The 12375-nt window shown below is 40.4% G+C and overlaps 2 protein-coding genes across 2 annotated transcripts in view; both read right to left on the minus strand.

Annotated features, from left to right (window-relative positions):
* The window catches only part of srbd1 (S1 RNA binding domain 1), a 46122-nt gene extending 38109 nt beyond the window's left edge, over positions 1 to 8013 (minus strand). Inside the window, exons 1-9 of the mRNA XM_053436315.1 lie at positions 7923 to 8013; positions 7379 to 7446; positions 6440 to 6884; positions 6019 to 6258; positions 5324 to 5490; positions 4901 to 5018; positions 4649 to 4787; positions 4213 to 4309; positions 3899 to 4061 (exon numbers count right to left, since the gene is read on the minus strand). Coding sequence (XP_053292290.1) covers positions 3899 to 4061; positions 4213 to 4309; positions 4649 to 4787; positions 4901 to 5018; positions 5324 to 5490; positions 6019 to 6258; positions 6440 to 6884; positions 7379 to 7446 — 1437 coding nt within the window. The 5' untranslated portion in view covers positions 7923 to 8013. The remainder of the gene's footprint in view (positions 1 to 3898; positions 4062 to 4212; positions 4310 to 4648; positions 4788 to 4900; positions 5019 to 5323; positions 5491 to 6018; positions 6259 to 6439; positions 6885 to 7378; positions 7447 to 7922) is intronic.
* Positions 8014 to 8317: 304 nt separating this feature from the next.
* LOC128453926 (SLC35A4 upstream open reading frame protein) lies at positions 8318 to 11670 on the minus strand. The gene is made up of 3 exons (XM_053437060.1): positions 11571 to 11670; positions 10926 to 11024; positions 8318 to 10808 (listed from the first exon to the last, which is right to left on the minus strand). Exons 1-3 carry the CDS (start codon positions 11583 to 11585, stop codon positions 10581 to 10583), a joined length of 342 nt encoding a protein of 113 aa, XP_053293035.1. The 5' UTR covers positions 11586 to 11670; the 3' UTR covers positions 8318 to 10580.
* Between the last annotated feature and the right edge of the window lie 705 nt (positions 11671 to 12375).

Genomic DNA, 12375 nt, shown 5'->3' on the forward strand with positions numbered 1-12375 from the left:
GGTCTTTACACGACTGTAGTTCATTTATGAAGCAGTGTTGGGTGATTGCAAAATATCAAAAATGAGGAGCACCTGTAGCAAAAAGTCTTGTAGCCAAAAAAGGTCTGTTGTTGGTCCAAATACTTCAAAAGTCAACTGCCTCAACACACACACCCCAAACTATCAATTGTCTGTTCTTAACAAGTATTAATGAAGAGTCAGAGATTCAAGGATTTGATTTTTTACGGAAAAGACAAATGAGCACTGCTGAAAATCAATACCCCCTTAATGACCTCCACCATAAACTTTTGCTGTGCATCCTGAAATTCAACAACCCAAAATGTATATTTCCTTAAACTTGCTGCCACATACCAACAGATGTGTCTTAGCTCCGTTTTCCCTGGTAGCGGGCCACTGTCCTCGCTAATGATAAATAACAGTGTCTATGAGCACATCTCTCAGTTTCCGCCTGCATTAGGTCAATGGCGGGACACAGAGAGTGATCTGAAAGGAAGGGTGATGTGAGACAGAGTGAGAAGTGTGTGTTTGTGTGTTAGATGGGCCACGAGTGACAGGTAGCCAAGTGCTGGCCAAACCCTGACGAGAGCAGACAGACTGTCTGCTGGATGCCCCCTTCGTCCTCCCACCAGCCCCGAAGGGAGGGCAGCGGGCCAGCCAGCGTCCCTCTCTCTATCTGTCTCCTTGTCTCGATCACCCTTTCTTTAGAGGAATACTGTCATCAACACATCTAGCCATCCAACATAGCAGGGATAAACAAACACACACAGACAGACACAAAGATCCACAGCAGTGTGTCAGCCGCGCAAAAAAAAGTGAGAGGCAATCTTACTTGTAGCAAAGCAGCCCTATGCTACAAGGTGAGGCTTTGCTCTGTTGGTGCAAGAGGATTATAAAAAGATCTGCACGGACCATACAATGTTCTTCATAGACACTGAAATTATAGCAGGAATCATGGTTCAGCTTGATTAACATGTTTTTTTTTGGGATAAACACACTGGCTTCTTGGAGAGAACATTAACGTGTGTGTTGGGTGATCGGCACCAGACTACGCCCAAAGTTGATCGGAGGTCGATGAGTTTTGGGTGGAATCACATCTCCATTTACAGTCGTCCACTTATGATCACATTATGAAAAATGTGTTAATAAAAGTTCCTCTGTCTATTTTACACGCTCTCATTTTACCCCAAAAACAAACCATGGAGTTCAGAAAAGCTTTACGTTATTTTGCCTCCATTAAAAGTTTTACAATTTATTTCTTTATCTCAGTTGCAAATACTGAATATTGAAAAAATAAGGCACGGATTCCTTGCACATGTTTTGTAAGGATTCTTAAAATAGAATATATATCGCTGTTAACATGATAAGTTCTGTTTGTTGTTCTCCGGATAATTTACTATATTTTACAATATAGAAACAATATATATATATGTTAAGCACCACCTAAGAATAGAAAGTACTCGTACATCCTGTGAGGTCCTCTAAAGCAACACACACAAACAGATATACACACTCACACAACTATTATGAGTATTTGTATGAGAGGTTGACAGTGGGGAAATAAACTTTTTTTCCCCACCTGTCCATCAAAAATCAGTGTTTAATTGATGAAGCAGTTCCATTTACCAGAGCTCCACTGCAGGGGAGCCCCAGACCGGAGCGCTAAACTGCTGTTGATCAAAACGTAAATCGCATTAAAAGTAGCTCACTGCACATTCAACAAATCCACTCTGGCATACTCCAGCACATACCAGCTGCTGATAGCTATAAGCTAAATGTGTAGCCTTCCAAGACAGTTTCAAATCAAATCTGACGGAATTAAATCAGAGCTATGCACCCCGACCAGACATGTCATAGGGTTCATGCTTTGAGAGACACAGTGAAAACCAGAGCTTTATACACACTTAATATTAATTTCTTTATAAAACTAATAGAAATAATTCAATAACAAGGCTTAGTACTTAATTTATGACCCGAGATCAAAATACTTGATGTGAACATTTTTTTTTTAAGAAAAGACACATACAGTCTCAGGTTCCAGCTTCTAAACCATAGAACTCTTTAGCTTTTCTTTGTCTTATTTAATTGTAAAATATATAGAAATCAGATGATATCATCCTGAGCCTTTTACAGAGCAAGTAATTAATCATGGACAAAAACATCATCTGCATTTTTTTTTATATCAGCATTAGTTGCACAGAGATGTTTTTATATTCCTAAATTGCATTAATGTTCATGTTTAATCTTTCTTCTATAAAAACAAATTTTTGTTTTTGTACGTCTCAGTTTTAACCATCTACAGGTGAACTTGTATGTTTTCTGGACCACATCACTCTTTACTGATTCATTCCTACAAGCAAGACCCTGTCCTTTACTTTAACAACCAGGCAAGTGTGTGCTCAGACACACACACACACACACACATGCCTCCTGTCAAAACACATCTCCCACCTGCTCCCACTTCCCGCCAACTTGACGGCTAGAAAAGGTTCATTTTAGCCGGAATCCGACAGCTAGCAGGGTCACAGCAGCCTGTGGATTAACACTCCGTGACAAAGACGAGTCATCGAATTAAAGGCCCCGCATACTAAGGAGAGGAGAGGGGAAGAGGGGGGAGCAGTGGATTGGAGGGCTTCATCGGAAAAGGGGGGGGGGGGGGGGGGGGGCAGATCAGAGCAGAGCGAGAGAGATAAGTGACGGACGCACCTCAACGTCGCTCATCTGTTCATTCTCTCCCTCCCTCCACCACCCCCACTCCCTCTCCACACCCCTCCGTCCGCCTGTGGGCCCAGCAGCAGTGGCTGTCACTACAGGAGAGCGCCTGTCAATCAAAGCTTCCTAATCCAATGGCATGTCGGCAGGGGACATGTCACATATGTTAAGAGGAGAGAACGAGGGGACTTGCCGGGTGTGCTTGTGTGTGAGCAAGTGTGTGTGTGCGCGTGTGTGTGTATGTGATTGTATGACTGTAGGGCAGAGTGCGGTTGCCAGAGAGTGTGATGTGGCAGAGAGGCAGCGGGTGATGGAAGTTATGGTGACACATGAGGCCCGGGACCAACTCTGAGTAACCCACCAGTCACTAGAGGGACGGGGGGGGAGCAGAGGAGGCAGAGCAGGGCACAGGAGGGGTAAATGTGGAGGCGCAGACAAGGCTAACTGCGACTGACAACACTAGCATTCAGAAGCAGCACACACGAAGGAGACAGAAATGGCACTAACACAAACAGATGGTGTGCACGTGTGTGTGTGTGTGTGTGTGTGTGTGTGTGTGTGTGGGGGTGTGTGTGTGTGTGTGTGTGTGTGTAACCCTATACAGGACTATAAGAGCAAACAGGTTAAACTACACTATTAAGAATTATTATCGGTTATTACTTTTAGATAACAGGCGTGCAAATACAATTAAGTTCACTAAATATAAGACAGTAAACATGTGGCTATGAAGGTTTTTTCAACTGTGTTCATGTATGAGATGTGTATAAATATATATATATATAAAAATAAATAATATAGAGTTGTCATGATAACAACATTTTAGACTTCAATACAATAGTTGAATTAAGAAAGGACACTTGATACCACAACAAAGAGATGATATAATGCTTTTCTTGGAAGCAATACAGATTTATTCAATTAATTAATTAAGGCCAGGAATTGATGTGCACAACAAACTGGCCAGACGAGTCTGTAATAAGCCACAGGTTGAGGTAAGTTGATTCTTAAATGCACCCTTGCGTTGAAAAACGGATTTTGGATCTGTATTTTCTGACAAGCATGAAATAATGTCACTTGTATATGGTGTGCTGATGTGTTTCAAGTGTGAAATTAAGCTCTCCTGACACATTAATGCTCCAACTTATGGTAATAGAGCTGTTAAATTAATTAATGAACAACCGGTAACTACCTGATGAGCCTGGATGCTTTGGATTTTGTTGGTGAAGTCAGCGTAGAGTTGGAAATTGTTGATGTCTGGTTTTCGTCGGCTCTGGTCAGTCTTCTCCTGCTCTTTTCCCTTCAGCGCGGACTTGGACACAGACGACTGGATGGAAACATAACTGTTCTCACACCTGACACAGCAAGAGAGAAGTTCAGAGAGAATCAATTGAGGTTGAAATACTTTGATTCCCAGGAAGGCAGACACAAGGGAGAAAAGTGCAATGATTCAATGTACAAAACAACAACAATAAAGAAACATTGTGTGCATGTGGACGTTCTCACAATGTTTTTACATAGGTGAGTGTCTCCGGGTCTTTAGCGATCATATCAGCCAAGATATGCTCCACACCTGTAGCCACTTCTTCCACCGAGGACAGACCTGTCACATAAAAAAATGTATAATGTAAATCTAAAGAATACTATAGGTGACTTTTAATGAGCTCTATAAATATGCAAGTAGAAATATAATTTCAAAATGGTGTTAATAAAATATTTCATAACTGAGTTATTATTTATTTGTGCATGAATGTGGGTATAAGACTTCACATCTAAACCAATTGAATATAAGCAGGAAAAAACTTTATTATTATTATTTAAAAAAAATAAGTCTAACACAAGGAAAGGTCAACAAATCCAAAGAGCTCTTGGGTGGAAAAAATGCTTTCAGTCAATTTATGTTTAAAACTCCTCATTTTGAGTGTGTGTGCTCATCTCTTGCCTTGAGTATCAGGTTTTACCCATGTCTGTAAATCCAGAGTGTGAGGTGTTTCCATCAGAGCAGAGGCAGCCACCTCAAGGCCAAGTGCTTTGGCTTTGCGAGCCTTTGTGAGCTTACTTCCTTTTTTATAGGGAGAATACTACAAAGACAGAAGCATGAAAAGGTGTAAGAGATTCATTCAGGTGTAGACAAGTTAAGATAAAATTGAGATCTCAAATAAAAAAATATTGGAATGAATAATGTGATTCTAACCACATGATCCAGGTCATCAGCCGATCGACAGCTCCTCAAGTTTTGTTCCAACTCGGTCGTCAAAACTCCGTCTTTCTTCAGGGTCTGAATCGCAGACTGGGTCTTCTTAGCCAGGGTACTGAAGCAAAACACACACACATAAACAAAGACAAATTGATTAAATGAAAAATTATAACACACACACTGAAGATAAAGTTGCACACATGTAAAACATCACACACAAAACTGATCCAGGATTTAAAGCTTGACCACCAGCACCATCTAGTGGCCAAAGTCTGTAAAGGACCCCAGTCCTGCTGAGTTCATATGAGAAAAGATTTCATGGCTGCTACATGAAACTCAATAAAGTGTGCTAGGGAGTGAGTGGAAGAAATATTTGTTTGAGTGTCTTTTCCTTTTGGTTTGACTGAAAATGGTTCCTACCATAACTCCTCATATACCAGCTGGACGTCCCGGACAGCATCAGCATCCATGTGGTTTATCATCTCTTTGCGGTAGCGCACCATGAACGGCACCGTGTTCTCCTCACGGAGCAGACCAATGATATTTACACACACCCACTTCTCCACACATGTCAGGACGGACACCAGCTGAGGGTAAAGACATGCAGATAATAAATGGTACATCTGTTTGCCCGTTGTTAATATCTCACAATCAGTATATTAGGGTGAAAATACAGTATGGAGAGAATTTAGACATGAAAGGGTGCATGAGAAATGGCCACTCTCCCTGACTGGACAGCTACTTAAAGCATGGTGTTGTTATCAGTGCACGTAACAGTCCATCTCCCGGACCATGCATCTGAAATCCGCACTGTTGTCCCTCAATGTTGTAATATATTGCGTAAAATAGGTCATAGATTATCAGCATTATTTCTGGGGGATAAATTGCCATGTCTGTAACAGTGTCCTAGTGAATTTAGGAGTTTGTTCACAGAGGCAGAAATGTGAATGTAAAACCACGTCAGTGTTGCTTTTGGCAGGAGCAACTTCCTAAGTGAGCACCTGGGTCACTTTGAGAACATTCATTCATTCAGTGAGGAACAGGACGTGTCCCCTGCTACACTGCTTCAACCATGCTACAAAGAATATACACTAACACATAAAACCCAACAGTACCTCCTGTAAGTCCCAGTTCATATTGAGCTCATTCCTGAGAGCTTGTGCGACTGCATGTGGTAAAGCAGTCGGTCGTCCCAGGGAGGCACCGCTGGTCTTCTGCTTCTTTAGAGAGGGCTCATCGAATGTGAAATCCTCCTCCTCTACTTCCTCTTTCTTTGCTTTGAGACCAGCGAGTGAAGGCCCCTCATCTGCCCACCTGTCGGCCTCGTTGGCTCCTGACACGATAAACGACACCCTCTACAAAACAAGAAACAGAAAGATACAACTGAAAACTTTAAAAGGCTCAAAAGAATATGAGAGATTATTGGCAGGATATCTACTTTGTTGAAAAGTAACTCCAGCCTATTTTCATCTTCTTGTTGTTATCAAGGTATGTGTGTATTTGAGTATGTACATATATATATACTCTTACTCCTACCTCCTTTTTCATACTAACACTTGGCCCACTTTCTTCAGCCCTCCATCCCTCTGGGCCGTCTGTTTGTTCTTCCCCTTTGACTTCTCCAGCCTTATCAACCTTTTTCCTCTTCGTTCCAGCCAACCCGGATCCACCAGAATCCTTGAGCGCTGCAGGAACCCGTGTTTTTCGCTCTGCTGCTGGTTTGCGCGGTGCCCTCGGCTTAACAGCCTTAGGCTCTTTAGGCATTTTGGGAGCTTTTGGTTCTTTGGGTGCTTTTGGTTCTTTTGGCGCTTTTGGTTCTTTTGGCGCTTTTGGTTCTTTCGGTTTCACAGTTCTCTTGACAGCTGCCTTCTTCTCCCCTTCAGCAGGGGCGCTGGCAGTCTTGCTGGGTGCTTTTGACTTTGGCTCAGATGGACTCCACTCATCACTGTCCTCGTCGCTACTGATCGTCTGGGTAAAGGACCTGATGGTAGAGTACGAACAACGGAAAGGAAAAGCCGTTAGGTACACTACTCCAACAAGATTTGTCTCTTTACCACATTTAGTAGGTTTTTCCCAGGTAGTAGGGGGCTTTGGATCAGCTACAGTCCACTAACCAAAGGATATGTGGTTCGATTCCCAGCTCCTCAATTCCACAATTGCCCCTTATCGCTGTGTGCTGGCAGTGTGTGAGCGAAACTTGTATTTATTGATAGATAGACAGACAGACAGACAGACAGACAGATAGATAGATAGATAGATAGATAGCACAGGCTACCTTCTGTATTATGCTACGCAGTCTTATTTATCTAGTATAATATATATTAATATAGTAAATGCCTATATTTCCACCCCCAACAGTGAGGACAGACCCCAAGCTGCCCCAGAGACAACGGACACACATGTGATGTTTTGCATTAAGTGGATTATCCTCGGGATAGAAATGCTAAATGCTATGAATAAATGAAAGTCACTTACAGGTCGGAGTCCTCCATGTCTTTGTACTGGGACACCTTGCATGTTGTTGCTCGGGGTTTTCGCATCATCTGTTAGAGAACAAGTGTAGTTATGAAGCTTAACATCAGGGTTGTTGCGTTGGAAATTAATCACATCATTTAGCTAAGTGACAATTTGGGAAAGGGAGCAATTTCAGTGTAACACGAGGTTCCTACGTTGTGACAAGGGATAACATCAAGGTGTTATTAGCGTGTTAGCATCAACAGGGGCCACGTCACCATCAGCTAAGCTAGCGTTAGCAGCATGTCCCCATCCAGCAGGTTAGGGTTGAACAGACAGCAGGAAGCTGTTATAGACGCTAACTGTATCAGTCATATACATTTAACGAAACGGAAAAGGAGACATGTTGCTAGCTATGCTATCCCGGGGTTAGCCGCTATTTCAAATTTGCCGCTTCACGCTGACGCTCGCAGAGTTTTCCGTTTAGTGGACTGACAGCTGAGCAAGTCCATGGATGTCCGTGTTTTACTCGCACGGGTTGACTCGGGTTAAACCACCAGTTTACCTTTATATCGCTTTAAAGGGTGAAATAGTTTGAAGATGCTCGCAGCAGCTGTGTCTCTGCTTCCTGCAACATCACCGGCTCAGCCAATCACAACGCCCGGAATTCTTAAAGGGAGGGTACCCCTTTTTTAAAAGGAGACTTCGCTTCTGACATTTTAAATATATTAAAAAAAATACATTACATTTCTTCATTAATCTGATGATGTTTGTCATTAAAAATGATTTTTATTCTTTCCATTCAGATAATGCGTTGGATCACAGTTAGATAGATAGAGAGATAGAGAGATAGATAGCTAGATAGATAGCTAGATAGCTAGATAAAGTTATAGGAATGAGGCTTTGGTTAAAAAACATTGTCACACATTTGGACACAATCAGGAACAACTGAGACAAGTGTAAACTGTATTTTCCCGTTTTATTCAAAGAACACAAATAAACCTTATAAAAGACAGTTTCACTAGTTTTCTTTTACAAAGTTGTGATGGAGTTTCACACTGTCAAGTTGAAAACTTCTGCGTTGACAAGCAGGAGTGAAAATCTTTCGATAAAACAGTGAAGTAAAGAACCATCAACTGACCCGTCTGGCACTGACTCCACAGCACATAAAGCTTTAAAGTAAGATATCGAATAAAGAACAAGAGAAAACAAGCAAACACATGATGAACAGGAAATACAAAAAATAAGAGCATGCAATATAAGGACAACAACACAATGATTGTCAATAGGCACAAGTTGTTTATGTGTTCCAGTTACCAAACATACACTTTGTATATTTTCCATCACACTTTCCAGTTAAAGTAAAAACTAAAGTGATCAAAACCTCAGACTGAACTCGGTTTCTCATCTATGGCTTTTTGGCTAAAACTTACCACAGGTGAGACTGTGCAGATCAGCAATGTGCTTTAATGTCAATGGCAACAATACACAGAACCTCCGTAAACTAATGTCATGTAAAAAGTAAAATCTTAGTGCAAAATATTTATCTTTTATATCTATTTATTTATATTTCTTTGCTTTGAGAAGAATTCATTGTATAATGTGTCAAGATGCGTAGACAAGGTTTTATCTTCTTAAATCAGTATATACTTCTATATAGGTTTACATATATAAATATTCTTTGGGGAATATGGCCTAATTTACAATGAAACACTTGTATCTCAAATAACAAGGTGGAGAAAAACACATAATTCTTTAGGTTGTTCCCCTTCACATCATAAATAGAGCGAACTCCCTGAAACCAAACAAATGCAACTGTCTCTTTACAAATAAAACATAATTTTTGATTTCCTACAAGACAAGACAGACTTTAATTATCCATTTATTATTAAATTTGCTACAGTTCAGAAGTTGTTCTGTGCATTAGGTTTCAGATTATTGTCCTAACAGCTTGGTTAAGGACATTTATTAATTAATATGAATGTGTCTCAATTTTATAGTTAAAATTTCTCTTCCTCAAAAAGAAAAACCAACCTTGCAGAAAGTACTTTACAACAACACGTGACACAGATACCACTTTTTAAATAAATTGAATATTCAGCATTTCATTGATTTTCTTTTCATAGTTCAATCAGTGATTTCTGTACAATAACGGAACAGCTTTCAATCCTAAAATTTCAGAAGTGCAAAATAATCAGTCTCCAGCATATGAAATAGGCAGCCAAATCCCAGCAGGAAGAGGCTATTGCACACATGGCATGAGATATTCATATCAAGTCCACACAGCGTAGGCACTGTTGATATATGTTTTACATAAAGTACTTAAACACACACTTCCAGGTTTGGTTTAAACTCCCAAGTGCAACAAGAAACTACATTTTGTTTATGTTTGTATTTTCATCTGACGATCTGCTAACTATCTCCAAAACTCTTGATTTAGTTTTTTTACAGGAAATATTATATTTATTAGTCTTTTTTACCATTATAAAAACGACAGGTCTCTGAAGTAAACCTAAATAGATTTTTCATGGACATCTCCAGAGACGAGGGCTACGATTCAAAATAGAAATTATTCAGCAACAGAAAACTTGACCTATAACCACATGAAGGTTTTTGACAGCTTCTACACAAAGCATCACCTTGTGATGTGGATGGATCATCCCCAGAGCTTCAAGTACTTTATATTAAAGCTTTAAAGGTTGTGGAGAAAAATAAAAAAATATATATTCAAAATAAAATGATATATTTGAGACTTCATCTACCAGTCAGATTATACCGTTGGGTCGTGACTGGAAATGGTTGAGAAACACTGCTTTAAAACACTATGACACATAATGAGACCATGTTTTGGTCTAATGAATCTTTGCTAAGGACCTATTGAAGTTTTAAGTACAACTTGGGATCAGAAATCAGCAGGTTTAATGATTTCAAGTCGTACCTAAATTTAAGTCATAGACCACAAAAATACTGTGTATTTAAAATAACTAAATTATAATCCTTTTCCTGGGTATTTTGACATCTCCCATGTAACAATAGTTCAAATAAACAAGATTTAGATTTAAACAGAAACAGAAAAATATATATTTAACCTTACCCTAAAAGCGGACCTGACAGACAACAATTTTCCTTTTCACTCATCTTTGTGTATCAATGTAATAACTTTTGAAATACGTATCTGTTCCCATCTGTAGCTGTATTGATGCCCTCTTCTTGTAGATGTCTCTCATCCTCCCCCACTTTTCTTATCATCTTCTGACTTGCGTCCTGCTTTCAGGTTGTTGATGTAGTCTTTGACGGTGGTTTCTATGTTGGGAACGGCATAACTTTGTGCTGCGAAGATCCCCGTGCATGTTCCTACTGCAACACCGAGCAACGCTGAGGAGCGGAGCTTGGCGACAATGTACCCGGCCATAAAACCCTTCAGGAAAGGAGAAGCGAGCAGACTGCCTCCCTGGAGAAGAAAGACGAGGAGGAATCAGATCAAGTACTCTGTAGTTGTGCTGCATTCTGGTGTAGTATTCATGTTCTTTCAGTTATCCTGAACATGGACGTTAAGTGTGAGACTTACTGGTGGAACCCCAGCCTGTATCTCATCCTCCATTCGTCTCTGGATGTCCTCCAGCTGGTCCTTCAACTCCACCAGGTCCTTGAGCTGGCCAAGAGAATTCTACACACAGACACACACACACACACACACAGACAGAGAGAGAGAAAGAAAACCAAGGTTTGACCAGTTCTTCATAAAATAGAACATTTTAGTTATATATATACATTCAAATATAATATAATAGTAAATGTTTATACAAGTTTTAATAGACTGTGGAGCTCATGTGTGTCTGTCTCACTTTTTCAACGTCACACTAAACTTTAAACTAGCGACGTTAACTCGGCTAATTCAACGAGTAGAGCTAGCAGTTAGCCACCAGCTAATTCTCACAGTAACTTCACTTGCTGTAAGTGTCTTGTTAAAACAACACACACCGAGATTCTGTCTTTTCATTCATTTACAGAAGCTAAAGAGCCAACTAGCATGAAGCTAACAGTTAAGCTACTTGAGCTGAAGAACAGCCTGCCTACACTTCGTTTAACGTCGTTGAAGCTAACTGATGTTCGTTGAATGAAGATGTGACAGTGAAGTACTTATATATAATATAGTAACTTTACATATTTACGCTGTTTAATGTAGCGTCACGTTATAAAGTTGAGCACCGACCTTGTCATTAGCCATAGCTTCTGTGTTGTTGATGCTGACGTCACCTCTGTCTTCTTCCCTTTTTGTTCCTGACTTCGTTGAAAATGTATCATCGCCCTCTGCTGGTTTCTCTCCTGCACTGCATGTGCTTTTTAAACTATTAAACTTTGAAAACTTCACTCCAGGTTTATTACAGTCATTATGACTCTATAACTCAAAGACCCTTCAGAATGTTTCAATCACTTAACCAGCAGACGCTCACACATTCTAAACATGTGTAATAACTTATATTTTTAAACATATCCACCATTTTCCCAAAGATGTTCCAGATAGAGTAATTTATATTGTTATTAGTCCAGAAGCCTTCATGCATGTTGCAGTTCATTTCAAATATTAATAGCAGAGAGTGGTTCCTACAAACCTCAAAGCTCAGAGGAAACTGTCTAATTAGCGGGAGCTTCCTGTGAGAACTGTGCAGCGTGAGCTCATTACTGGAGCTGGAGATCCTGCCTGAGAGAGCAGAGGCCACGAGGAGAGAGTTGGAGTAGATAATTAAAGAGGAAGTGTGTCATGGAGGAAACAAGGTGCCCGAGTCGACACCGATATGTCGCCAGCGCTGCAACAACTGTGTCCTAAGATGGAAGAAAGATTGTAAGGATTGGAAAGGACAATGCGACACAATACAGCAACACAATTTTGGTGACATACGATGTGTTGCATGGGTTAAAGTCAAAATGAAAGGGATAACACGTGTGATTCACAGGGAGGCTGTTATCGTGAGAGTGAATGATGGAGTTACAGGAGGCGAGAAAGACAAGAGAGGACA

The sequence above is a fragment of the Pleuronectes platessa genome, chromosome 12 (assembly GCF_947347685.1).
Source record: "Pleuronectes platessa chromosome 12, fPlePla1.1, whole genome shotgun sequence".
NCBI classification, from domain to species: domain Eukaryota; kingdom Metazoa; phylum Chordata; class Actinopteri; order Pleuronectiformes; family Pleuronectidae; genus Pleuronectes; species Pleuronectes platessa.